The sequence below is a fragment of the Oryctolagus cuniculus genome, chromosome 8, assembly GCF_051225735.1.
Source record: "Oryctolagus cuniculus isolate XC-2025 breed Fujian yellow rabbit chromosome 8, ASM5122573v1, whole genome shotgun sequence".
Classification (NCBI taxonomy): Eukaryota; Metazoa; Chordata; class Mammalia; order Lagomorpha; family Leporidae; genus Oryctolagus; species Oryctolagus cuniculus.
In genome coordinates this window covers 13,909,935-13,937,284 of record NC_142874.1, presented here as the reverse complement: position 1 = coordinate 13,937,284, position 27,350 = coordinate 13,909,935, and the positions used below count along the sequence as shown (strand labels likewise).

General features: G+C 44.7%; 1 protein-coding gene and 1 long non-coding RNA gene across 2 annotated transcripts; one reads left to right on the top strand and one right to left on the bottom strand.

Annotated features, from left to right (window-relative positions):
* Window positions 1–4,486: 4,486 nt before the first annotated feature.
* Window positions 4,487–26,984, bottom strand: LOC100343872 (carboxypeptidase E). Its single transcript, XM_089301928.1, has 8 exons — window positions 26,788–26,984; window positions 24,647–24,814; window positions 17,818–17,935; window positions 15,901–16,083; window positions 14,619–14,758; window positions 9,747–9,846; window positions 6,219–6,337; window positions 4,487–4,805 (listed from the first exon to the last, which is right to left on the bottom strand). Exons 1-8 carry the CDS (start codon window positions 26,953–26,955, stop codon window positions 4,707–4,709), a joined length of 1,095 nt encoding a protein of 364 aa, XP_089158054.1. The 5' UTR covers window positions 26,956–26,984; the 3' UTR covers window positions 4,487–4,706.
* Window positions 20,093–23,800, top strand: LOC149124833 (uncharacterized). Its single transcript, XR_016211592.1, has 3 exons — window positions 20,093–20,474; window positions 22,990–23,110; window positions 23,230–23,800. It is a non-coding gene; the product is annotated as an uncharacterized LOC149124833 (long non-coding RNA).
* Window positions 26,985–27,350: the final 366 nt, after the last annotated feature.

Sequence of the window (27,350 nt, the reverse complement as noted above, 5' to 3'; positions counted from 1 at the left end):
GAACCAGTAGAAAAGTAAAGACAAGTTAAGCTGTCAACTGTATTCTTGATAATCTATTTCGAGAAAGTGATATCAGATCTGAGGACCAAGAGCCCATTAGTACTCTGTGCCAGTCAACTACCACTTTTGTCTCCAGGCACCCAAAAGCTTATGCCAGCACCTAAGAGAGTTTGGAGCTGGCTCTAGGGAGGGGAAGGGGAAGTTTACAGTTTTCTGATAGACTTGTTCTACCCAATTAAGGCACCATGTTCTCCTCATGATTAGGTGACTGACTTCTCTACAGGGAGGAGTGAGAGAGGAGTTGGACTAGAGGCCAAGAGTCTTATTCTAGGAGAGGTCCTTCTGCACAGACACGAACCCAGGGAAAAGGAGCTTCCCTCCCAAGAGCACTTAACCTGCACTCCCCATTAGACAAAATTGGTACACTGTAAGAACACAAGGCCATATAGCTCACCAAATGGTTGCAAGAGCAAGACTGCAGGGAATTAATACCTTCCTTCCAACAGCTGTATGGGTAATTCAGCTGGTCTGTATGGCTCATTGGCAGAGAGGCACGTTGTGTGTGCTCCCTCACCTTCCTTGCTTTCTGTTCAGTTAGGCAAGGTCATGTGACTAGTCCTGGCAAAGGAAATAGGAGCAATGCTGGCATGTGAGACTAAGGCAATGCCAATTCTGCTCTTGGTTCTAGTCTTTTCCTCAGTGGATCGGGAAGTCCCACTTTCTAGATGGTACAGCTATGCAGAGTGGGACCTTCATCAACCTAGGATCAACCTAGGTCCTGAATGAATGAGGAAGAGGGCAAAGTCACACTGAACTGAAGATACTGCTTAGGGTGCCTGCATCCCACGTTGAAGTGCGGGTTTGAATCCAGCTGAAAGCTCAGCTTCTAGTTCCAGCATCTTGCTAATGTGCAATTGGGAAGCAGCTCAAGTAGCTATGTCCCTGCCACTGACATAGGAGACCCAGATTGGGCTCCCAGCTCCAGACTTTTACATAGCCTGGCCCCAACTGTTGTGGGCAGCTGAGAAATGAACAAATAGATGGGAGATATTTTCTCTCTCCCTCTTCTCTCTCTCTCTCTCTCTCTTTCTCTCTCTCACCATCCCTCCCAAATAAATAAATACATAAATTTTTTAAAGAAAAGTGCAAAGTCAGACCATGAAAACCAGTAAGAGAAGGAAGCTGTTCACAGAGTGTAGACCCAATTCTGAGATCAGAAATGTTTTCCATCCCCCAAACAGGAGGCTTATAAAATATCTACTTGGCAAGATTTCAGAGTTGCTGCATACTGATGAGTGCTTGTACTGCTTATTCTTCGCCACTTCAAATGGAGTGTTTACTGACTTTGCCTCAAACACAACCTCTCAACCACTGAACCTTGTGTTTGATAGACACATTGACTGGTCTCTCTCTCTTTAGTTCCTAAGTGTCTGGAGCAAGAGCAGGAACATTCAGAGCTGATGTAGACACTAGTGTGGGATCACTCAGAAATCCCAAAATTGAAACTCGAAACCATGGTTTGATGTGACGTTAAGTTGCCCCCTTGTGGAGTGAACCCTATGTTTGGAAAACCGAGAGCAAAGTCTTGTTAGCGACCAGGAGAGAGGACTGTGGCAGCAATACGGTTGCCCAACAAATGTGGTTAAACAGGGCTGTGTGACTAATTCTGCCCATGGGCACTTCTGCTATGGGCAGCAGTGACTTCAGTTATCTCTGTGTGACCAGAATGAGACTGAGAGAACCTTGGGTTAACTGTCCGGGTGACAAGGCTGACAGCCTATCGCTGGGTCACTATGTGCGGAACAAGTTTCCTGGAGAGTTGCATGGATGTTACAGACTTCTCATAGGAAACAAATGATTAGGTTAAACCACTGAGGTTTGGGGTTGCTTCTCTTTATAGCACAACCTAATATATCCTGTTTTATATAGAACTACAAGGAGCGAACTTTGAAGTTCCTTGGAGTTCAATCCAGATCCTGTTTTTCTTCTCGCTCTGAGTTCCTCCTAGGGGAATCTGTATATTCCTGTGGTCTTAAAGATGACCATTGTACCAAACTTTGCCCCCAAAATGCTAGATTATACCTAATGCCCTCCCATAATCAGCTATGTCCCTTTCATTCTTTAAAGGGCCACAGTTTGGATGATTAAATTAAAAGGAAACATCTGCATGTTGATTTCACCTGACTTTCCACCTCCATCCCAGCCCCCTTTTTCAAGCATCCCACATGGAAGATCCAACCACACACCTCCATCTGCATATTCTCAAGTATAGGCCCTCCAACTTAACATTTCCTAGACTGAAATTACTACTTTCTCACCTTTCCCAATCTGCTTCTTCTCCAGTGAGCCATAGACTACAGACCCACTTGCTGAAGTTGGAAACACAGTATTATCTCCGACAGCTGCCTCTCCCTTGTCACCACATCCAATCCATTATCAAGACCTGTCAATTCTACCTGTGAAATATTCACATATAAACTCTCTTCTTATCACTACTGCCACCACCTGATCCAAGTCACCTCTCTCTTGGACTCCTGCAATAGCTTCTTATCTGCTCTGTGCTCTTGCTTCTACTCTCTCCACAGCAATGAGAATGCTCCTTAGAACCTAAGTTACATCATGTCCCTTTCTAGCTTACAGATACTCAGTAATTCTAAGAACTCAATCCTCAGTCTTCACATCTGGTCTATGAGGTCCGCATGATACTTTCCTGTGCACCTCCCAGGTTTTAATTCCCATATCTCACATCTCCCTGATTCGTTCATTCTGTCCTTAGTCCCCCAGAAACATTCTTTTTTGCTCTGATTCCTTTGCACCTGCTGATCTTTCTAGCCAGCAGACTGCTGGAGGTTCATCAAAGTCCACATTCTCCTCCCCCACCTATATGTACTGTTGGACTATATTTCCCAGACTCCTTTGCAGCTATTGTGGCTGAGGAATGTAATCACAGGCGTGTGAGGTGAGCAGGAGTAATCTATCCCTCTCCCAGGCCTGGCCAGTGAAACATCCCCTCCATGCTTCACCACGCTCTTTCCTCTCTTCCGCTGGGAGCAACAGAGATGACCACTGATGCAATCCTGGTGGGCACATGCAGAAGATGGTAGATTCTTCAAGAAGAATGGGATGGGAGACGCAGTGGGAGATGGGATGGGTTGTGGGTGGGAGGGAGGTTATGGGGGGAAAAACCGCTATAATCCAAGGTTGTATTTTTGAAATTTATATTTATTAAAAAAATTTTCTGAACGAAAAGAAGATGGTAGATTCAGGATGTGTCCCCAACTGTGTGGTAAAAAGGCACCTTATCTATCTTCTTCCCAGTACAGGTCCCTGGACCAAGAAATATACTGTGTTCTAAGCTAACATATAACAGTCTTTTTTTTTAAAGTTCATGGAAAAATAGAATTAAAAGACAAGCTTATCTTGGTACAAAAAAATGGAAATCCATGCATAATTTTATCATAATATCTATTTTCCATGAACTTTTGGAAGATCCTTTGACTATCTGAAGATTCACTGCTACAACATTTAGCACTATCCTAACAAAAATGTGTACCTGCGACATTGAGCAATCATACTACCACCAGCATACACACACACACACGCACATGCACACACACACTCAGTCACTCTGCAGGCTCCCATCTACTCATATTTTAACTCCGGGCTTATGTGCATAAAAGGCCTCACTCCCGCACCAGTGGAATTTAATTTTGTCTATTATTCTTTCTCTCCACACTCTATTCTTTCCCATTGATTTACTCACCAGAATGCATTAATTACATATTAATTTTTGTGTGTGTTTAAAGTTTGTATCCACAATTAGCCCATAAGATCCATGGAATCAGAACCTTTTGTCCAGCATGATAATATACACAATGCCAACACCTTGCTTGGCATATAGAAGTCCACGCATTTTAAAATGCAGATGAACAAATAAGAAGTCACTATTAAGGGAATATATTTTTTTCATTACAAGAACTCAGCTCTAAACCAAAAACAATGAAGAATCAAAATACACACCAGGAAGATTTTTTTGTAACCTTTATTCATTCAGAATGCATTTTTGAGTCAATCTACAACCAAAAGAAAATGCTAAATTCTTACGTAGTGTTAACAGGCTGAATGATATAATAGTGCCCCTATGTGTGCAAGCAAGAAGTCGGTCTCTATTCCTTTCATAAAATCTCTTGGTAAACATGTATGTGTTTTTTCCATCAAAAATGCATTAACAAGATCATGCTTATGTAGCTAGTCAGCACAATAGACGAATAATAATTTCTACTGAACTACTGAAGTCTTGTGATAGAGTGCTCACAACTCCAAGCAATGTCCATTGATCTTTTCAATGGCATTCATTATGTGACAGGCTCACCAGTTACATTAAAATAAGTCTACTAATTTTTAAAAGCTAAAATTACTCAAAAAGTCCTGTATTGTAAATAACACCTGGAATATTGCGTTTGTCTAAGATGACTAGATTACATAAATCTTTTCTACAGTCCTTTCCGCAGATGTAGGAAAACAAATGCTATAAGAGAGTGAAATAAAGCTCTTATATTTTTGCCTAAAAGTCTATTTATGTATTTTGCTTAATATTTAAATGATCAAAAATCAATATTAAATAACTGCACAAAACCTAAAATAAAATGGCCACATTACATCATACTACATTATATAGACAGATTAAAAGCTAATTAGAAGCCTTTCTAAAAATTCAAAGTTTCTGACATCATTTTCCACCATTCCATCAACTCTTCCTTCTCCTCTTCTTTCCTTTCTGAAAATGACTCCAGTTCAAAATCAACCTAAGGGAGAAAAATCAAGAACTTATTTTTATCAAATTGCTTTTAAAAATAGACATAAAAATGAACAGTTTCATTGCTTAAATAACAATCTCAACTCAGTCACCCAAATTAAAGTAGATCCTCAAAAAATCTCTTATAATAAACAAGAGATATTCTCAGGGGGAAAATCAAAAGTCATCATGTTTGAAATGTGCTTTGCTCTAATCACTTTAAGGCAGGTATAGTTCAAGAAAACCTCCTGCCCCATCTTCCCCTCATAAAAAGGTGTCACTTGGAGTTAATATTCTGCCTTTATCTATTGAATGAGCTTTCCCTGCCAGCTTGGACTTTCTCTTACTAGATGGAGACATATGGGAGAATACAGTTCTATGTGCTGTTGTCCCCAGCCATCAAGTTCTGCCTTCCAAAGTCTTGAGTTTGTTGAAGAACTGAATGAAAACACGTATCTCCAAACCACTGCCCTTGTCACGTGGGAGCTTCGTCAGGTCTAGGCGGCCTCCTGCACAGAGCCTATTCAAAATCTGCAGCACTCAGCCCCAACCCTCAGGCCCCGCTCCGCATGAAACCAAGAGTTCTGAATGTGGCCACCTGCACCCCTGGTTGTTCTAGAATGTGATTACACATCCTGGAACCAAGACAGCCAGAAAAGTTAAGGATCAAAATGGTTGAACCTTTACAGACTGTTCCTGGGGCTATTTTTTTTTTCACTTTTTGAAAATTTGCCTCCTTATTTTAATGTATACACAACCTAACTCACACGCACACACAGCCAAAACCAAAGCATAAGTTAAAAACTCGATATATTTTGTTTGCCGAAAACAAATTTTTATACTCCAAACTTTGGGTGCACAAATAAAACACAATACATTTATTTCAGGTAAGCCTTTGAATTGGAAATACTGTGGTCTCATCACCATCTCCTTTCTAGCAAAATTAATGGTATCTGCTTGAATAAAATATACGTTTCAGTAGTACTTAGCATAGGGGCCGTGCTCATGGTGTATGCTTAACAAATGTTTAGTTAAAGCCCCAAATCGTCTAGTTGGCATCATTTTTTTTAAATATTTGGTGAGTAAAGCATTGTGCTATGTGCCAGAAATAAAGACAGAAAGGAACAAAATTCCATGTAGATTGAAATTCAGGTTAGCAAATAAAATTGTAATTTTTCATGTATCTTTAAGAAACTGAGAAATGGTAACACCGGTGGTAAATCATTCAATGAGATTTGGGGCAGATCATCTAATATTGTTAGGCTTCAGTGTTCTCATCTATTAAATGGGGCTAATACTCCCCACCTCATAGGTTTATTATGAAGATTAAATGTAAGTCACTCGAATATGCCTGACAATGGGTGGTACTTAGTTTTTACTAGGTTCGCTATTATTGCCAGGCTAAGTTCTTACGTTTACTCACCCCAACAGCAGGGCTATAAGGAACTGCTACCTTCTTCGTTATTGCCAGATAGCCAGGAGCTGAGGCCGTAAGTTTATAGTTTCCAGGTACGAGCAATCTCCAGTAATCACCATCTTTCGCTGCAGGAAAACAAGATATCAAATCACAAGGCACACATGTGGATCGCATAGTTATGCCATCTAATACCTACCTACCATTGCTTGGTTAGTCTCCGATCCCTATATTTAAAATAAATATACAGGGAATTTGAAGAAGTTCTCTTGAAAAGGGAAAGACGCTCTCCCAATATGCTCGTTTCTTACAGCTGCTTTACAGACATTACTGTTATCTAGCAGACATCTAAGAGCATGGCTCTTCTGATTGCACCAGGAGAAATACAGGTAAAAAGACGTCTACAGTGGGGCCGACACTATGGTGCAGTAGGTTAAGCATCAGGCTGCAGTGCCAGCATCCCATGTGGGCACCAGTTCTAGTCCCGGCTGCTCCACTTCCGATCCAGCTCTGCTGTGGCCCGGGAGTGCAGTGGAGGATGGCCCAAGTGCTTGGGCCCTGCACCCACGAAGGAGACCTGGAAGAAGCTCCTATCTTCGGATCAGCCTAGCTGGTGAATCAGCACATGGAAGACCCGACCTCTCCCTCTCTCTATCTCTCACCCTCTATAACTCTGCCTCTCAAATAAATAAATCTTAAAAAAAAAAAAAAAAAAAAAAAAAAAAAAAAAAAGACATCTATCAGGTCCTGAGCGGGGAGGTCAGAGCACCTGGCAGCACGTTTTGATTCATGCTAGGTGAAGACCTGATGGTGCAAGTCCAGGTCGGGGGTTTGCAGAGTGCAGCCCAAGGGCGGCATCCCCACAACTCCCGAGGATCTAGTTAGAAATTCCGATTTCTAAAGATTTCAGAGCAGGTGGGTCTCCTGAGTTCTTCCAATCTCCTGTTTTCCTACATCAAGGCTTCTCAAACTTAGGTGGATATCAGCCTCCTGGAAAACCTGACAAAATGCACAATCCGCTGCACTGGCTCTGGGTGGGCCCGAGACGGGGGCCTTCTGCCTCTGCAGGGTGGTGCTGAGGCTGTGGTAGGAGCTGCACTCTCTGCAGGAGGTCCTCCAGGACAAGCCACACTTCCTCCTTCTCCTGAGTTGGGCCACACATCCTCCTCACCTGCGCTCTCAGGGCATACTTCCCATCTTATCTCACGGTGAAACAGATCAAACCAGGGCAGGTGAAGCCCCCATCACCACATCGTCCCGTCTGTCTCCAGACCCCCACATCTCCTTTCAGACAGTGCCTCCTGTATCTTGTTGATAACCAAAGTTCTGGAAAGATCTGTCCGCATTCTCTGTTACTGATGATTCTCCTCCTACTCTCTCCTGGACTTTCTCCAATCAGGTTCTGCTTATGCACTCCACAGGAAACAGATCTTGTCATAGCTACCCACACCGGTACAGGGGAGCTGGGCAGGGTGTCAGGAAGAGTTGAGCCAGAATATTTCCGCATAGGCATTGTAACTCCTCTCCCTTACCTGTCAATCCAGTATGCTCACTTTCCCATGATGCTCCAGTGTCTCATCTGAGACCAGGAAGGAGGAGATGCCATGATGGCCACATGGAAGTTAAGCTCCAGGTGGAGGAGGTATGGAACTCCCAGGAAGCCTCATACACACTAAACTCCACCTCGCTTGTATATTCTATTAGGGCACTTCCCCATAAAACAGATACATGTGGAGACACCCTTCTTTTGCCCTTGGCCATGTTCATGGGTTGCCCTCTGGCCTCCTTCCCATCTCTCCTCATAGGCAACCTTCTGGCCCACTCCTAATGGGCATTTCTCCATGTAGGGTCCCCCACACTCTGGCATGAATGTATATTCACCGTCTCCCTTAAATAAATCTCTCACATGTGTACCATGTTTATGTCTCTGCTTTGAATTCCTATCTCTAGGCAAGCAAGAACCTGGAATAAAATGCATGGTACTTGTGCCCCTAATGACGTGGCTAACTCCAGCGATGCATTCACAAGGCTGCTCTTGCTGGCATTCCTTATCACTCCCTCCTTCGTGAAACACCCCCAGGCTTCCAGGACAATGCATATTGTTTTCCTTCTGCTTTGGAGGCCATTGTTTGTTCTTCCTTCCTCATCACCTTGACTTTGAAAAGCTGGAGGGGCTGGCACTGTGGCACAGCAGGTTAACACCCTGGCCTTAAGCTCCAGCACCCCATATGGGTGCTGGTTGGAGACCCGGCTGCTCCACTTCCGATCCAGCTCTCTACTATGGCCTGGGAAAGCAGTAGAAGATGGCCTAAGTCCTTGGGCCCCTGCACCCACATGGGAGACCTGGAAGAAGCTCCTGCTCCCGACTTCGGATGGGCGCAGCTCCGGCCATTGTGGCCAATCAATTGGGGAGTGAACCATCGGATGGAAGCCCTCTCCCCTCTCTCTGGGTAACTCTGTCAAATAAATAAATAAATCTCTTAAAAAAAAAAAAAAAGGAAAAGCTGGAGTATCCAAGAGTCCAGTCCTCAGATTTCATTCCCTTTGATTCCTTAGGTCAGAGTTTCCTAAACTTTTCATATGATGGAGTGAAGAGAAAGTAATATTTGTATGGCAGCCAATGGTTCACAGACAGAAGAGGTATCCTGGAGCCAGAGGGCCCCAAGCCGGAGTTCTACCCCTGCTAAGAGGTAAGAGGACCATATCTTGGCCCAGATTCTGGAGGCGTGCTGCCCTCATGGGGTGTTGATAAATACTGCTGGGCATGTGAGTAAATGGCATTTAAGAGGACAGATGTTATAGATTTAAAACAAATCCAAGCAGTGAATGTGAAGATTAAGAAATAGTGATATATACACCAGTTTGGGAAATTAAGGTTAATTATGCGTTAGACCTAGAAAAATTATAAAAACCTTATGACTTAAAAAAATGTTGCAATGATCCCAACAGATGACAGTTAACCTAAAATGAACTTGACAGGAGTTTAATAGCAGGAGTGCAGAGAAGTGCCAGGAAAATAGGACATTTTTCCCAAACCGGGAAACTGGAAGTGGGGCTTTAAACCAAGAAATAAATAACATCCCACTTGAATCCTACAGCCTCCAGTTTCACCTTGAATAACTCTGCATTTATGATACGGAGTAAGTGAAGAAATGAACGCAAATTCCAGACACACTCTACGCCAGCAGTTCTCTTCTACCCTACCATCTAGTTCCCTTCACAGCTCATTGCAGAGACTAGGAAAGACACTAGTATGCTAACTCCCACCAGCTTTGTTTCCCTTTGCTTTCCTGGGCAGCTCTGGGGAGACACAGCTGAAGAAAGGGCGCCACCTGCTGCACCCCGACTTCCAGGCACAGCAGCCACCCTGCGTTTCACTGTGCCTGACCTGCTCCCACAAATGCAATGGGCCTAGGTCAAAAGTAAGGGAGAGACAGTGGAAAGAGACAAGGAGGCCAGGAGTGTAAGATTATAATTACAATAATGAGAAGTAGGCTTTTTTTGTACCTTGGGCTCCAGGTCAGAGCAGACACTCACCGGATGTAACATCATGATCTATTCCTTCCACGGAGATGGTTGCATTGGCAATCGGGTTACCTTGAAGGTCTCGGACAAATCCTTTAACTCCTCGGTGTATCTATCAAAGTCAAGAACAAACAAACATTCCTGTAGTAAGTGGCCTTCCAAATGTTCCATGCCAAGCATTCCTTATTTTCTAGCAAAATACTGTCGATCCTGAGTGTTAAAGAATCAAAGCATGAGAAACATGCCAGGGGATTCCAATGCAATCCCATCAAGGTGGCATGTACCAATGCCATCTCACTAGTCAGTTACAAGGGACTCAGATGATGATCGATGTCATATGTAAGAATGTCAATTGTTAAATCAACAACAGGAGTCACTGTGCACTAATCCCCATGGAGGATCTCTGTCCTTAATGGGTTGTACTATGCGAATTAACAGTAAAACTACTACTCAAATGGTACTTTATACTTTGTGTATCTGTGTGGGTACAGTCTGTTGAAATCTTTACTTAGTATATACTAAGTTGATCTTCTATATATAAAGATAATTGAAAGTGAATCTTGGCCAGTGCCGCGGCTCACTAGGCTAATCCTTCACCTGCAGCACCAGCACCCCGGGTTCTAGTTCCGGTTGGGGCACCAGATTCTGTCCTGGTTGCTCCTCTTCCAGGCTAGCTCTCTGCTGTGGCCCGGGAAGGCAGTGGAGGATGGCCCAAGTGCTTGGGCCCTGCACCCGCATGGGAGACCAGGAGGAAGCACCTGGCTCTTGCAGGTGGGAGGGAGGTTATGGGGGGAAGCTGCTATAATCCAAAAGTTGTACTTTGGAAACTTATATTTATTAAATAAAAGTGGCAAAAAAATCAAAGCATGACCAAAAGGAAATGACAAGTAGCTTCCTGAAAATTTGTATCTTGTTCTGAGTCAAAGAAAGACCTTAAAGACCTTGAAGTACTTTCTGGATTAGAATAAATAAATAAAGTTTTTCATACTTGTAAAGTCACAGGACTTACTACAGTGTACAAATCAACACCCTGTTAAGTAGGTAAGTATCAGGGGCCTCTGGCTAAGTTGCTGCCTGTGGCACCGGCACCCCGTGTTGGAGTGCTGTTCTAGGTCCACGCTGTTCTGTTCAGACCTGGCTGCCTGTTAGTGCTCTGGAAAGGCAGCACAGGGTGGCCCAAGTGCCTGGGCCTCTGCCAGTCATAGGGAGTTCAGGCTCCCAGCTTCAGCCTTGCCCAGGCCTGGCAGCTGCAGCCATTCCTCTCGCTCTCTCTCTCTTTCTCTCCCTCTCGCTCTCTCGCTGTCACTCTCCCCAATGCTCTTCCTTTAAAATAAATGAATAAATCTTTTTTGAAAGCATCTCCCCTCTACTATGCCAATTGTGGGCAGCATTTTTCTCTCTTTTATCCTTTCAATTTTATTTTTTCTTTATTCTTTTTTCTGATATGCCAACTTTTCTGTTTAAACGATTCCACTGCAGTAATAAATACCAACAGAAGGGTTATGGGCTGTCAGAACCCCACATGAATTCAGGTTGGAAAACACTGTCACTGCATGGCTCTTGCGAAGGAAATCACAGAAGTTCAAGTTTCACTCACAACTTGGAGAGGCTGTTCATGACCCCTGCCCCTCTAATCATCTCTACCCAGATTCTAGGGCGTTTCCATTTCAACCACAGTTTAAAAGGCATCCAGGAGATTCTCCATTGTTGCTGGGACTATTTGTATCAGTAGCTTTTAACCTCTTATGTACTTAGGTATCACCCAAAGAGTTTTTGAGGGGCCAGTGCTGTGGCATAGCAGGTAAAGCCACAGCCTGTGGTGCCAGTATCCCATATGGGTCCTGGTTTGAGTCCTGGCTGCTCCACTTCCAATCCAGCTCCCTGCTCATGCACCTGGGAAAGCAGTGGAAGATGGCCCAAGCCTGTGGGTCCCTGCCACCCACATGGGAGACCTGGACGAAGCTCCTGGCTTTGGATTGGTCCAGCTCCAGCTGTTGCAGACATTTGGGGAGTAAACCAGTGAATAGAGTATCTGCCTCTCTCTCTCTCTCGCTCTCGCTTGCTCTCTCTCTCTCTCTGTAATTCCGCCTTTCAAATAAATAAACATTAAAAAAAGAAGAGTTTTTGAAAGAGTGTGACTCCACATGAGACAAGAAATTCATTTTTAAGGACTCAGATGATTGTGATACAGGTACCCATGAACCAGTCCTGCAAGATCCCCTGAGAATCTTCGTAATAGACCTTTCCAAAGCTGTTGAGTGGGAGACACTGCTCCTCAGCACACCATTTACCTAATTAGCTTCACAGGTCTCAGTTCCTGCAAACATTCCTTTAAAACCCTGCAAGAGATTCCTTCCCAACCAACCAGAGTTAGCGCCACTAATCACCTACTTTCCATGAAGTGCAAACTGGTCCAGGCCTAGATTTTAGGCCCAGGTGTTCAATCAGTAGTCACCACTACTGTCAAGAACACCGCATCAAGGCAGAGCTCCTGGCAGTCTTCCCTGATCTTTCATCAGCCTCAGATTCCCTAAACGGAGTGTTTATGGTGTCAGCTGTATGAGCCTGTTCATTACAAAAGACCACTGTATCTGCTGCTACACAGCTCGCACCCCTAACACCAGCACCATGTCAGGGCAGGTCATGGGGATCACAGAGCAAACCTCTGTCCAAGTGACTTCCAACAGAGTACATAACTTCATCCCTCTTTTCAGCTGATTTCTTTTCTTTTCTTTTTCTTTCTTTTTTTTTTTTTTTTTTTTTTTTTTTGACAGGCAGAGTTAGAGAGTGAGAGAGAGACAGAGAAAGGTCTTCCTTCCATTGGTTCACCCCCAAAATGGCCACTATGGCTGGCGCACTGTGCGGATCCAAAGCCGGGTGCTTCCTCCTGGTCTCTCATGTGGGTGCAGGGCCAAGTACTTGGGCCATCCTCCACTGCACTCCCGGGCCACAGCAGAGAGCTGGCCTGGAAGAGGGGCAACCGGGACAGAATCCAGCACCCCGACCAGGACTAGAACCTGGTGTGCCAGTGCCGCAAGGCGGATGATTAGCCTAGTGAGCTGCGGCGCCAGCCTCAGTTAACCTTGATCTTAGAAAATCCACCTAAACACAGCTGTCTTCAAAGAAGACCTATAGGGTTCCCACCAAAGCTGATCTTGGGTTTGGAACATGGCTACTTATCCTTAGATTTTGTGGCTCAAACATATTTTTATGCTAATTTGCAACAGGAATCCACTGACTGAAAAAATCCTGTGGAATGGGGCCATGGCATAGTAGGTTAATCCTCCACCTGCGGCGCCGGCAACCCATTTGGGCGCCGGTTCTAGTTCCAGCTGCTCCTCTTCCAATCCAGCTCTCTGCTGTGGCCTGGGAAAGCAGCAGAAGATGGTCCAAGTCCTTGGGCCCCTGCACCCACGTGGGAGACCAGGAAGAAGCACCTGGCTCCTGGCTTCGGATCAGCAAAGCTCCAGTCATTGAGGCCATTTGGAGAGTGAACCAATGGATGGAAGACCTCTCCCTCTGTTTCTCCCTCTCACTGTCTGTAACTCTACCTCTCAAATAAATAAATAAAAGCTTTAAAAAAAATCCTGTGGAATGGGCATTCTGTAATCGGGTCCATTCCAGTGGCTCTAGTCCATGATAGTCCTTGTTAGTAGGGCTGTACGGACGTTTGACATGTGTAGAAGAGTTGCTAAGCTGACTTTGATTTTTGGAAAATGAATTGGTTTTATATATATATATATATATATATGTTTATACAAACACATGTATATATGTAAGTGACTAAATATTAACAGCCTTTGTTCATATCAGATTAGCTTAATAAATGTGTGTTTCTGCTGTCATGGATGTTGACATCACTCTACTGGACTTTAGGTGTAAATGACCACATTCAGAACGGAATTCAAATACTGTCTAGGCACTCAGGCAAGGAATGGCGTCTACGTCCTTCCACTGCCCCTGCCCAATACCAATGTCACAGCCTATACAGGGAGTGAGGCAGCAAGGGGCTGTCCCGGTCTTAAGCAGTGAAGTGCTGGCAGAGGATGAGAACCTCTGCAGTTCTACACGGATCTCACCAGAAGGGCTGCATCAGTGACTCTCTGGTGACTGTCCCAGCTATGTCATAAGAGGCATAGAGCACAGTGATTCTGGATTCAAATTCCGACTGAAGGACCTCCCTGTGTAACCTCCCTGTGTAGCTGATTCTTCATCTTTAATCCACACACTGAGGAAGGTGATGGTGGTGGTGGTAGTGGTGGTGGAGGTGGTGGTAGTGGTAGTACTGATGTAACTTCCCTCACAGGGTTGTCATGAGGACAAAGTGCCACTATTGTTACATGCCAGTCATTTAGGATAATGACCGGGAAACAGTAAGTGCCCAGCCAGTGTAAGCTGCCGTGATCGTGATTACCCATGACGCAGCTGAGCTAGGCTGAGACAAGCGAGGGATGCAGGACATACGGTCAAGGACAAACTCACCCGCAGTCCTGCTGCTACACTTGCATGAGCTCAAGAGTGAAGTGCACTCTGTGGGCCTCACTTTCCCTACTCAGCCCCTGGCCTCCTGGGATGCCACACACCGAAGGGGCTAGGGAAGGTGAGAGTCCGGGATTGCTCGTTTCGAATAATACGGATGAAAACAAGGTTCTACCTCACTTCTCCACAACTCTCCAGTGCAGACATTCTCAGTGAATAGTCATGAAGCACAAAAGCTATGACAAGTGAAAGCCTAACTAACCCATGGCCAGCACCTGTCTTCCAAATAAGACAGCCTCATTCTGGGGCAGATGGATGCCTCGGACTGAACACCTCTTGGGAGACTGTGGCACACCAGTGTAAATGCTCCTGAATCTCCCATTGCATGCTGGGGACTGCATTTACCTGCTCAAGGTAGCTGATGAGGGAGTTCTTATTATCCTTCCAGTAGCTCTTCAGGGTCTCCTCGGGTGGGAACTTCTCACAGCTGAGCTCCACCGTGATCTCGAAACAGTTGCTGCTGAGGTAATTGAAGTCCTGCATCCCTGCCAAAGCACCAAATGGAAAATCAAATACTCTCATGGTGATTAAAACTCTACACAGAGGCCGGCGCCGTGGCTCACTAGGCTAATCCCCTGCCTGGCGGCGCCAGCACACCGGGTTCCAGTCCCGGTTGGGGCGCCAGATTCTGTCCCGGTTGCCCCTCTTCCAGGCCAGCTCTCTGCTGTGGCCAGGGAGTGCAGTGGAGGATGGCCCAGGTGCTTGGGCCCTGCACCCCATGGGAGACCAGGAGAAGCACCTGGTTCCTGGCTCCTGCCATCGGATCAGCGCAGTGTGCCGGCCGCAGCGCGCCGGCCCCAGCGGCCATTGGAGGGTGAACCAACGGCAAAGGAAGACCTTTCTCTCTGTCTCTCTCTCACTGTCCACTCTGCCTGTCAAAAAAAAAAAAAAAAAAGGCCACTCTGCCACCTTGAGGGCCAAGCAAAAGATACACCAACTGGTGCATTTGAGGAAGTTTGTAGGAAACTTCCTACCATCAGTGATTGAAAAACACACTTAGAAAAGACAGTCACTACCCTTAAAGCACCAACTCTCCTAGGTTCTTAAGCGATCATTTAGCTTAATGCATTGCTGAGGTAGGGTGCTAAGGCAGGTGTTACCCACATTCCCTGCTTCTGGAATGGGCTTCAAGAAAGACAACAAGGTAAAAGATTCAAGCTCATTTGGACAACCACATCCCATATTGGAGGTTCTGGATTCAAATCCTGGCACTGCTTCTCGTTACAGCTTCCTGATAATATGCACCCTACGAGGCAGTAGGTGATGGCTCAAGTAGTTGGGTCCCTGCCACCCACATGGACGATATGAATTGAGTTCCTGGCTCCTGGCTGCAGCAACCACCCAGCCCTGGCCATTGCAGGCTTTGGGGAATAAACCAGCAGATGGGAGCTCTGTTGTCTGTATCTCTCTCAGTCTCTCAAATGAGAAAAAAATTCATGGAAAACAGGTATTCAGAAAAAGTATGCCTTAGTTACCAAAAAATTTGCACAAAATAGACAGGAAATTTATTGGTAGAACTGTAAATTCAATGTACTCTATAACAATGGAGGAGGATGAATGGCTGACTCTCAGTGGTAACTGTCAATAAGCAACCATCACATAAACAAAGATCAGAATGGAAACTCACCGCCAGGCACACTATACCAGGCACCACCGTTGGTTGTTCCTTCTACAAAGCTGCTGTCATCATCATTCTTGCGACAGGGTGGCCGGTTGGGGTCAGACATGACTGGGTTGAAAGAGGAGTACGCCCGAGCCACGCTTTGGAAAATGGCATCATCTGGGCAGGAGCTGTATTCATGAGCACTTCCTGCAAAAATAATTCTCAAGATGAAAGGACTCGACACTGATCAAAATACCCTGCTTGTTTTTCCAAGGAGCGATTCCGTGTTGAGTTTTTACTGGTACTTTTTTTCCAGCTATGTCACCAGGGGAAGTGGGGTGAAGGGTTAAGTACTAAACTATTACCCACTGTGCTTAGGTTCTGTAACTTCCGCTCCTAGCACTGCCATGGAGAAGTTGGATAGAATGCATATGCCACTTACTAACTGGAGCTTCACAAGAAAAGCTGGTAAGGCCATAAATTTTGCAATCATAGTTTTTTATATGCGTTTCCCATGAACTCTTACTCAGGTAAGGATAACAGAGACAATCCTGCTGATTAAATGTTATTTAAAAATGCACCTGCACAAACCTCACTGACTCTATGAACCACTCTCACACAAGCTATTCAGTATTCTACTTTAGAGTTCGTTTTAAATCTCCTATGTACATTGAAGAAATACATCATATTAATTTTATGCTTTGAATTCTTACTTATGTACTATAAAATATGAGGGGACTTCAAAAGGTTCACAGAAAACTGTATTATGTGAAAACTATGCATGGATTTCCAAATTTCTTATAAACTTATCTTTCAATTGCACGTTTTGGAGTTTTTTGAGGTTTTTGGAGCTCCCCTTGTATTCCTAGCCTACAAATTTCCCAGCTCCTGACAAGCCACAAAATTCCTAAGTTTATTTAACAATTTTGTTTTGCTAATCTTTCTTCAACTCCCAAAGCTTCCCGAAATCTAAAAGCATCATCGCATGTTTACAAAGCGCTAACTCTTTCAAGGTCCCCAGGAATGGATACGATGCAGGAAACTTCCTGGAGCAAGAAAAATTAAGCTGAAATAACTAGCTAAAGCTTGCGCTACCTGAGGTGCAACTGAAACTCATGGAGGAGACCAAGCGACACTTCCCCTTCCTGGCATCCCCAGAAAGAGCGCACACCAAGATGCACAGAGTCACGGCGCCCTGCCCAGGCACCAGGAGGCTGTCTCTGTATGGAAGTCCTTGGCGCACAAGCCTATGTAATTTCTGTAATCGCTCCCTTTTACCAGTGACCAGGAGCGACCCAACTTTGACTTCTGTCTTCTTTTCTTTTCAGAAGTATTCTATCGGCATCATGTTTGGGGGCGGGGGGCGGGAATCTAGCCTAGCCATTGGAACACTGGCTGCCCCATCAGAATGCCCAAGTTCAACCCTGGCTCTGGCTCCAGCTTCCTGCCAATGCAGACACTGGAGGCAGCAGTGCTGCACTGATCTCTCAAGTTATTGGGTTCCTGCTACCCACGTGGGAGACTGAACTTGCACACCTGGCTCCTGGCTCTGCCCCAGCCACTCACTCAGTCCTGCCTGTTGCAAGCATTTGGAACAGATCCAGTAATCAGGAAGGTTCTCTCTCACTCACTCACTCTTCCCCTCCGCCACTTTGCCTCTCCTCTCCTTCTTCCTCTCCCTCTCAAGTTAAACAAATACACCTTTGAAGAAAATCCTGTTTCTATTCACCTAAGCTTTGAAAAAACATTACAGTCTTTTTCTGTCCAACAGATGTGCCCCTGCTAAATGAAATTATTAGGGGATGTTCCTGTTAAACAATACGTATGTCTATCACTTAATGACTGGTTATCTAAAAGAGTATCACACAAGTCATCCTATATACCCTCACTGAGCATAGTCATTGCAAACCATGAACCAGTTGGACAGGCAAGAATACCTACCACTCCTGGTCTCATCGTAGGGATAATTGGCCACAAGGTCTCCTCCATGGAGATTGGCAGAGAGCACAAAAGGAATGTCCATAATCCAGTGAATGACAGCCTTGGTCTCAGGAGCAAGCTATATGAAAGATTGGAGGGGAAAAGGACTATGAATTGGAGTCATTGGTACGCTCTCATGACAGCAAAGACATAGGAAAGGTCAAGAAAAAAAAACTGGAACCTGGTCCTATTTCAACCACTTTGCGGTTGTTTTCATTGGAAAAAAGTTTCCTGTAAGAGCAGCAGCCCCCATATCTATCTTTCTCAGATGTGTAATAAAAATATTTCAATAGCACTTAAATTTCTTTACAAGTTCTGTCCGTTTTTCTCTCTTTGGTAAATTGAAAACAAACCTGCAAATCACTTACAAATGTTGGGACAGCTTTAGCTGATCTGTCATAGCTCATGCATCTCGGCTCGTAATAGTTAAGGATAAGATAAGGAGAGAAGATAACAGTTGGGCTGCAGAGCAGAGTTCCTCATCTAAGGTTCTTCAAACACGTGGTAGATTTTTATTTCCAACTTTGGCTTGCTGTTTTTCCAGTTTTCTTCTACTACTTCAAACACTGTCCCTATACAAGAATATTAGTCTGGGTCTATTTTAGAGGTACCTATAAAATCTCAGTTTACTTTGGAATGATCATCTTAAATTTACAAACAAAAACACACGTTTCAGGAATTCATGTTGAGTTTTTTGAATGATTCACATCCCCTCGTATCTTGGAAGCAAAACAAAGGAGAAAAATTTATACCAAAAAATTAATCTGGAGCCAAAAACTTGATACTTTTATATGATGAGCTTTTAATAGCAGTGGGGGAGATTCTAAAACTCCAAGTATTTCTGTGGTAAAAAGAAAAAAGCTGTCCCTGGAGATGTGATCTGTACTGTTCTTTGGGACAGCAATTCTAAAGGCATCCATATGGGTTGGTGGTCAGGGTGAGATCATGTATTTGTGTATCCCAGTTTGGCTTATGAACTGCTCTCATATATGCTATTTTATTGCACTTCATAACACCTCACTGGGTATACAAAGACAGGGAGCTCCACTTCCCAGGGGAGAATCTGATGCTGGGGGGTGTGAAATACCATACACAAGTCCACACAGGTGAGGATTCCAATCCAAAGCAGGAGCCAGAAGACACACATTACTCTTAGTATGTCAGCGTCACTGCAGAAAACTCTCCTATTCTTCACATGTGCTACTCAGAACTGTGGAAAAGGGTGATTTAGGATATTGTTAAGGGGTAGCAAAACATGGCTAACCGGAAGAATAAGTTGTAATGTTCTACAACATGGCAGGGTGACTATAGCTTACAACAACTTATTGCATGTTGTATAAAGAACTAGAAAAAGGAGTCCAGAGGCTCTCAATGCAAAGAAATGGTAAATGTTTAAGGAAAGAGAAACAGTAGATACCCTGATTTGATCACCCCACAATGTGTACCTTTGCTGAATTATCATACCATATTCCAAAAATTCGTAAACTTATTGTATGTTGGTTACAAAAAGATTAGGGTATTATTTTTGCTATTTGTCTGGTTGGTGGATTTTACCCTCACTATTAACAAATGCTCACCTCACAAACTGTAGAGGAGACAGATAGTCACAAACAAGAAAATTAAAATTACTCATAACTTTGCTACCTAAAGAACTTTTTGAGAACTCCTCACATTTAAGTGGCCCACCGAGAAGACACCAAGACACCCCTAAGATCAAGCCCCTGTGGAACCTAAAACCAGCTGTGGCCTATCTTTACAGCCTGCACTTGGGGGCAGGCATTTGCTGCGGTGGCCAAGAGATCACTTGAGTGGCCCTCAGCCCACGTCAGAGTGCCTGGCTTTAAGTCCTGGCTCTGCTCTCATTTCTAGCTTCCTGCTAATGTGCACCCTGGGAGGCAGTAGGTGAGGGCTCAAGGACTTGGCTCCCTGCCAGCCATGTAGGAGACTAAGATTAAGTTGCCAGCCCGGCCCCAGCTACTGAGGGCGTTTGAGGAGGAATATCTATGTGCGTCTGTCTCTGTCTCTCAAATAAAAATAAATACTTAATTAACTTTAAACTTCCATTTAAAGACTGTAAATGCAGCCCAAATTTTAGGCTGTATCATTAGATGACTTTGGCTCCCAAAATAAGTTGAAACTCTAGGAGTGGTATTAAAAATGTATAGAAAATGCATACCATAAAAAGATTATGCATGGATTTCAAAACTTTTACATCACATTAAACATATCTGTTAACTCTACTTTTCTATAAACTTTAAAATTTTTTTGTTTATTTATTTCAGAGAGAGAGAGAGAGAAACCTCCTATCCTCCAGTTCACTCCCCAGATGCCTACAACAACTGAGGCCGGGCTGGGCCAGAGCTGGAGCCTGGAGCTGGGAATACAGTCTGAGTCTCTCACATGGGTGGCAAGGACCCAATCGCCTGTGCCATCACTGCCACCTTCCAGCATGCTAGCAGGAAGCTGGAGCCAGCAGCAGGAGCCAGAACTCAAACTCGGGCACTTCAACGTGGGACCCAGGCACGGTGCTAGGCCAAACAGCTGCTCCCCGATTTTTCCATGGACTGTTTGAAGTTCCTCATTTGATTTAGGTCTCTTCACAACGGTAACCATTAAAGGTAAGTATAAACTCAACAAATTATGGGATGCATTTCCATCCACTGAGCCTGGATGACAGGGGAGGCAGCTGAACCGACAGTTCAAGAGCAGGTGAGAAACGACCCAGCAGGAAGAAGAGCAAGAGGAAGCTCTAGGCAGAGAGGCTCAGAGGGGCCAGGAGAGTGTCGGCCTCGCGGCCCGTCTCGGGGGCTGGGGGGGGAGGGGGGGCGGAGCACCAGGGGCTCGCGGAGAATGTCAACTCCTTCCACCACCAAGGCCACAGCACACACCCCAGACTCCATGCTCCATGGAGCCGTATCAGCTGGAATCTGCATCTCTAACAGGGGAAGGCTGGCCCAACAAACAGCAGAGCTAACCTTGCGATTCCAAAGCATTCCTAGGTGATATGCACAGACAGAGGTATCAGGGGCGAAGGGAAGGGAGTGGGAGGGGATATATAGTGACGCTTATGAAATCCCTGCCAACTGTCTCTTCCCTGCTGGGTCTTAACACTCCCGCATTCTTACTGACAAACTGGGGAAACGGAGACAAGGCACAAGACATGCACAATACCATCCCCCAATTATAAACAGCTTTACTGAAGAATCAGTATACAGTAAACACATCTTGCTTTATGTGTCAGGAAGGGGATTAAACTTTGATTTCCATGTATTTTTCTTTAATTTGCATTTATCTAGAAAAAGTAGTGGCATTGAGTTTTGGGGTTTTTTTTTCTTTTCAATAAAAGTTGTTTATTTTTTTATATTTGACAGGTAGAGTTATAGACAGTGAGAGAGAGAGAGAGAGAAAGGTCTTCCCTCCATTGGTTCATTCCCCAGATGGCAGCCACGGCCGGCGCTGCGCCGATCCAAAACCAGGAGCCAGGTGCTTCCTCCTGGTCTCCCATGTGGGTGCAGGGCCCAAGCACTTGGGCCATCCTCCACTGCACTCCCGGGCCATAGCAGAGAGCTGGACTGGAAGAGGAGCAACCAAGACTAGAACCAGCACCCACATAGGATGCCAGCACCACAGGCAGAGGATTAACCAAGTGAGCCACGGCACCGGCCCCTCAATAAAAGTTCTTATTTAAAAGAATACCATCGGCATAGGCATTGTGGTACAATCAGGTTAAGCCACCACTTAGGAAGCCGGCATCCCGTATTGGAGGGCCTGGATTGAGTTCTGCCCCCCACTCCCGCCCTGTTTCCAATGCAGTTTCCTGCTAACATGTCTGTGAGGCAGCAGGTGATAAGCCAAGTACTTGGGTCCCTGCCACACATAGGGGGAACCTGGATAGAGTTCTAGGCTCTTGGCTTCAACTTGGCTCAGCTCTGGCTATTGCAGGCATTTGGGGAGTAAACCAGCAAATGGAAATCTGTCTCTCTCTTTTTCTTTCTCTCTCTCTTTCTTCATCTGTCATTCTGCCTTTCAAATAAATATTTTTAAAAAATAATAATACCAATAAGCATGCATCATTTAAGCAAATATTACCCAAGCTAGAAATACAAAATTATCTAGAGATTACACAAATATTATCCCGGTTAAAGCTGGGATGGAGGAGGTGGTGCAGGCTGGAAATAATGTCACTTGCACAAAGTTGCCAATCACACATCTGGTCAACATGAGTTCAGTTCACAATTCTTCCATGACAGGTGCCAGAAATTATTTTCCTTGTTTCTCAGATGTAACAAAGGCAGGTTCAACAAAGACAAAGATGGGAAAGTCTGAGGCTAGCGTTTTGTTTCTGCTGAAGTCATACTAACAGGTCTGTACCCTCTTTGCTGGCCATCACCTGTCCAGCTCTCCCTCTCCCTGGAAAAGGTACTTTGGGGGGGCGGGGCTGAGAAGCAGCGAGTGTGTCTGTGACTCCCAGGCAGGGAAGCTCTGGTCACTCACTTAGAAGGTCTGGCCAGAGCCTAGCCCTTGGCAGACCAGCCTGCGCCTGTAGGCTGAGCCCAGGTTTCTGGGAGGACTCCTAAACACAGGCAGCAGAATGTCGAGAATTTAGGTCAACAATCTGGGACCCTCTGCCTGAGGACCCTCTCCCCAGTGTCCCAGCCTGGATTGTTCATGACTGCATTTTCACATCCTACATTTTTCAGATTTGCTTGTGGGACTGGATTGCACCTGCACTCATAGCAGGCCCTGGGAACAAGGGGGTGAGATGCAGACTCATGGAGAAAGGCAGCCACATAAACAAATCCTGGTGAGAGGAGGAATGCTCCCGCGACAGTGAGCACCGCCCTGGAGAACACAAAGCAAGCTTCTCAGGACGCATCCTCGAGAGCAGAGGGACATTGCCCGCGGGGGACCTGGGAGCAAAGGCAAGGGATCCCAGACCTGGGGATGATTCAGAGCCAGGCACTGAACTGTCAGAAAACAAAATCCCGGGAACAAGGAGAGGGTGTGGTTGTACCGAGCATCCAAGCCAGATTACGGGGTGAGCCAGCTGGCAGCTTCCAGGGGCCAAGGGACTTGTGAATGACCCTGAAGCTATAACGGGTGGGGAAATGGCTCTTTCCCCCTCCCACTTAGAGCAAGAATTGCCTGCGGCAACCAAGCAGGAACTGAGAGCTGCCTCCTGCGCTTCTTCCTTGTAGGCTCAGCTTCTCTGCAGCACTGAAAACAATGTTGGTTTGAAGACACCCAGTGCTGAGTGAGTATGTGTCCATCTAGTCCTGAGTACCCCCCTAACAGGAAGCGCTGAGAAATTACACGGAGATGATAAGAGTTCTGGCTCCCGACCTCACGCCCTACACGTGTTAACTCTTTCAGTCTCTATGAGCATCTGATGAGATGGACACTGCTACCGTCTCCACATCCCCGATGAAGACACTGAAGCACAGAGATGTCAAGTAACCTTTCAAAGTTCACACAGCAAATCTCAGAGCTAGAACTTGAGTCAGGGTCTCCGAGTTTCACCATCACACTGTTCTCCCATACTGGCTTTTCACTCTGTCAGCATTCTTCAGTTTATGGACCACTGGCAAGGTCTGAAGCAAAAGAGTGACTGTGGGGGTGGGGGTGGAGAGGTTCACTATGGAGGACTCTGGGAAGATTCAATAGAATGGAGAGAGGCTAGACACAAAGAGTAGGAGTCTCACCCGGCAGAGCAGACCGTGGGGACCTGAATTAAAGCCGTGGGGTGTCTTTGCAAAGGAAAGGAGACTGCCGAGGTGGGAGCTGTGGGAACTCACTGCTGGTGAGGGCGGGGAGCAGAAAAATCAAAGGTTTTCATGATCAGGATAATGGAAGAATAGTGACTCTAAGAGAAAATCGTTGCTTCCAGAGAAGCTAAGCTTGCGGCCCTGGGTTCCACTGGGCAAAGGGACCCAGCGAGCAGGTGAAACTGAGAATGGAACGCCACCAAAGGTCTGGAGCTAGAGCGATGGAGCCGGGAGACCTTGAAGAGAACTTACAGGGACACAGATCCAGAGCCGTGGTGACTGAGATGCCCATTCTGGGTTCCTCCCTTCTGTCCCCACCCCTGAACCCAATTCCAGAGAGCAGGACTCACGTCCGGCACCAGCCCGCCGGCCATGACTTTCATGTCAGAGTTAACTACTCCACACGTGACAGTCTTCGCCCCTTTTCTGAGACCTGCAGTGAATGCCTGCAGGTACTCCCAAGCCCTTTCTATAAGATGCTTTTGGCTAGATATCCATCCCTCTGATAAAGTTTAATTTGTAAGTCAGGCACAGTCACAGATTAACAATAACTCACAAGAAAATAGAGCTATAATGATATACTGTAATAAAATAGCCAACGTCACTATTCTCACACATCGGGGTCCCAGTCCCGGAAACTGTTCAAGAATGACTTGAACAAAACCCTGTGACAACATGACAGCTGATCTCTTTAACAGAGACACCACTGAATGGTGGGGTGGCAGATACAGTGTGGATGCTCTAGGGACGACTCACAGCCAGGGAAGATGGAGTGGGACAGCCCGAGGTTCCATCGCACTACTCTGAACAGCTCGCAATGTAAAGCTTAGTGAACTGTTTATTTCTGGAATTGCCCATTTAATCGTTTTGGACTGAGATGGTGGTGGGTAACTGAAACCACAGCAGGTGACAGGGCAGACGCCTGCCGCACGCCTGCATCCTTCAGGAAGAACAAACACGTGAGGGCCCATCGCCTTAGCTTAGAGGACACAGCCCGGAAAACGACGACGACACGTATGGTCGACCTTTGCGTTCTGATCCACAATCTTCTTCAGGTTTTTCAGCAGATGGTTATTGGGGCCGCCTTCTTTCTCATTGACGTACACGATCCTATCCAAGTCTGGGAAGTTCCGGTTCAAATCTATTCCCTGGGCGTTGCTTCGACCCACAAACCAATCCTTGAGCTCACCAGGCTAAAAAAAAGAAAAAAAAAATCACAAAGATGCTCAGTTATTCGGCATTGTGTAACTATAAGGTCTCTATTCATGGTTTTTAAAATAAGTTTAAAATAAGGATTAAGTATTCGTTTCAATGATATCCTCCCATAATGCAATTTTCAGCATTTTACTTACAAAAGAATGAAGGTATCGATTTAAGGTACTTGTTTGGATATTGTGAAAATATTTTTGATGAATCATATTTTAAGTGTTAATAAGTATTTAAGAGGTATGTGTCATTCAATTTCAAAAATTCAGTATATATTAATTAATAATAGCATACATCCTGTATTTAGATTTAACTAAAATATTCATTGCCTCTAAATCATAGCAAACTATTTTTAAATATTTAAAAGAATCATTAAATAAGAGTAGAAGCTTAAAATAAGTCCAACATGAATAATTCATGTTTTAATAACACATCTCCTTCCAGTAGTCCTCAAGAAGAAAAACAAGCTCTAGAACAAAAGTTCTAGAGTCTTGCGATTTGAGGAATTTCTGTCCAATTTAAATGCTTCCTTTCACTGTGCTACAACCTAGAAACTTAATGAATTTCCAAGATACTCGGTTTAATGTTATAATGTGAATTTTGTTTTATGATCAAATTACTTCAAATCTATGATGGATTTTTAAGTCATGTACTCCTATATACCTTAGACTGTGAGAAATAAAAATCTGTAAGACACCAAACAACCATGATAATCTTTTACTCATCTGTCTTATAAGATCAAGATCACATTAAGACATCAAATAACTTAATTTTCTTACTAGATTTTTTCTCCTATAACTTTGGAAAGCATATCAATATTATACTTATTTACAGAAATTCACTTTGTGAGTAGATATCAAACTACTGGGTCCCTGGATTTTCTTAATTGCAGCTACACACAAAAATATTTACTTTAAAAAATAAAAATTAAAAGCTTTACTTGTGTTCCCATACAATAGAAAAATTATTTCAAACTGAAGAAAACCGCAAATATTATATCCCCAATCCTGTCCAATCAAAATGAGAATACACTCTATAGCTTCTCTTAAATACCATTCATTTCTAGCTCTCTAACAGCCAAAGTCTATCACATTATTTTTAGTTTATTGGCGAGTTATTTTTTGTTTTATTTGTGTTTTTTTTTTAAGATTTGTATTTATTTATTTGACAGGTAGAATTACAGACGGTGAGAGAGAGAGAGAAAGGTCTTCCTTCCATTGGTTCACCCCCAAAATGGCCACAACAGATGGAGCTGAGCCGATCTGAAGCCAGGAGCCTGGAGCTTCTTCCCAGTCTCCTACATGGGTACAGGGGCCCAAACACTTGGGCCATCCTCCACTGCCTTCCCACGCCACAGCAGAGAGCTGGACTGGAAGAGGAGCAACCGGGACTAGAACTGGTGTCCAAATGGGATGCCAGCGTCGCAGGCGAAAGATTAATCTAATGTGCAACGGTGCTGGCCTCTGTTTTATTTGTGTTTTTAAATTTTTCTCATGATTAAACAAAGATTAGACAGCTATTAAAACATTGGTCTGGCCAGAAGCTCTTCCTCCTTTGTTTCGATAGAGGGCGCTGTGTCCCTGACTCATCCAGACCGAGCCGAGGGATTCCCCTTCAATACAGAGCAGTATTTTTCATACTGGCAAATTTTTAGAAGGAAATTTATCTAGTCACAAACGAGGATGAATTAATCGGAATTATTTAACAACACAAGAAAAACATTATCAAAAAATTAACTGATTAACAAAACTTCTCATTCAGTCTCTGCTGAAGAAGAAATTCTTTAACCCCTCACATTCTGGCTTATTTTCTTACCAGCCAGCTGAATTCTGTACCACTTTTACTCTCCAGTGAGCCTTGTGGAAACTCCAGATGACAGCATTACTTACAGCTGCGTACATACGTACAAGCACATGGATCACGAGGAAGGCCAGCCCCACCTGACCAGCCGGGCACCCACCTGGGATGCTGCCTTCTCAAAGCCGTCGGGGTTCAGCGAAGGCATGATGTGGATTCGGGTGTTGTGGATCAGGTTGACGACTGTCTCATTCCCCTTCTGGTATTCGTTGCATAAGTACTGGGCCAGGAAAATGAGCAGTTCCCTTCCAACAGCCTCATTACCGTGCATATTCCCAATGTATTTAAATTCAGGCTCACCTGGCAAGATCAAAAATAGAAAATAGAAAGACGTTTTCCATAATACCAAAGAGAAAGCAAATAGCACACACTGGTGACGATCTCTTCTCCCTACTGCCGGACGACACATAGCCACAGCTTCCTTTCTCCCTGAGGCGATGCCTGAGACATCTACCTTGCACATTAAATCTCTAGAAACATCCTTTCTCTCCTAGCCCTCTCTCCTCAGCTTCCCACCTGCTAGGGACTGAACTGTGTCCACCGACATTCATAGGTTGAAGGCCTAGTGCCCAGTGTGACTGTAATTTGGAGATAAGGCATTTACAGAGGTAATTTAGGTTAACTGAGGTTATAAAGGTGAGGTCATAATCCAACATGACTGATGTC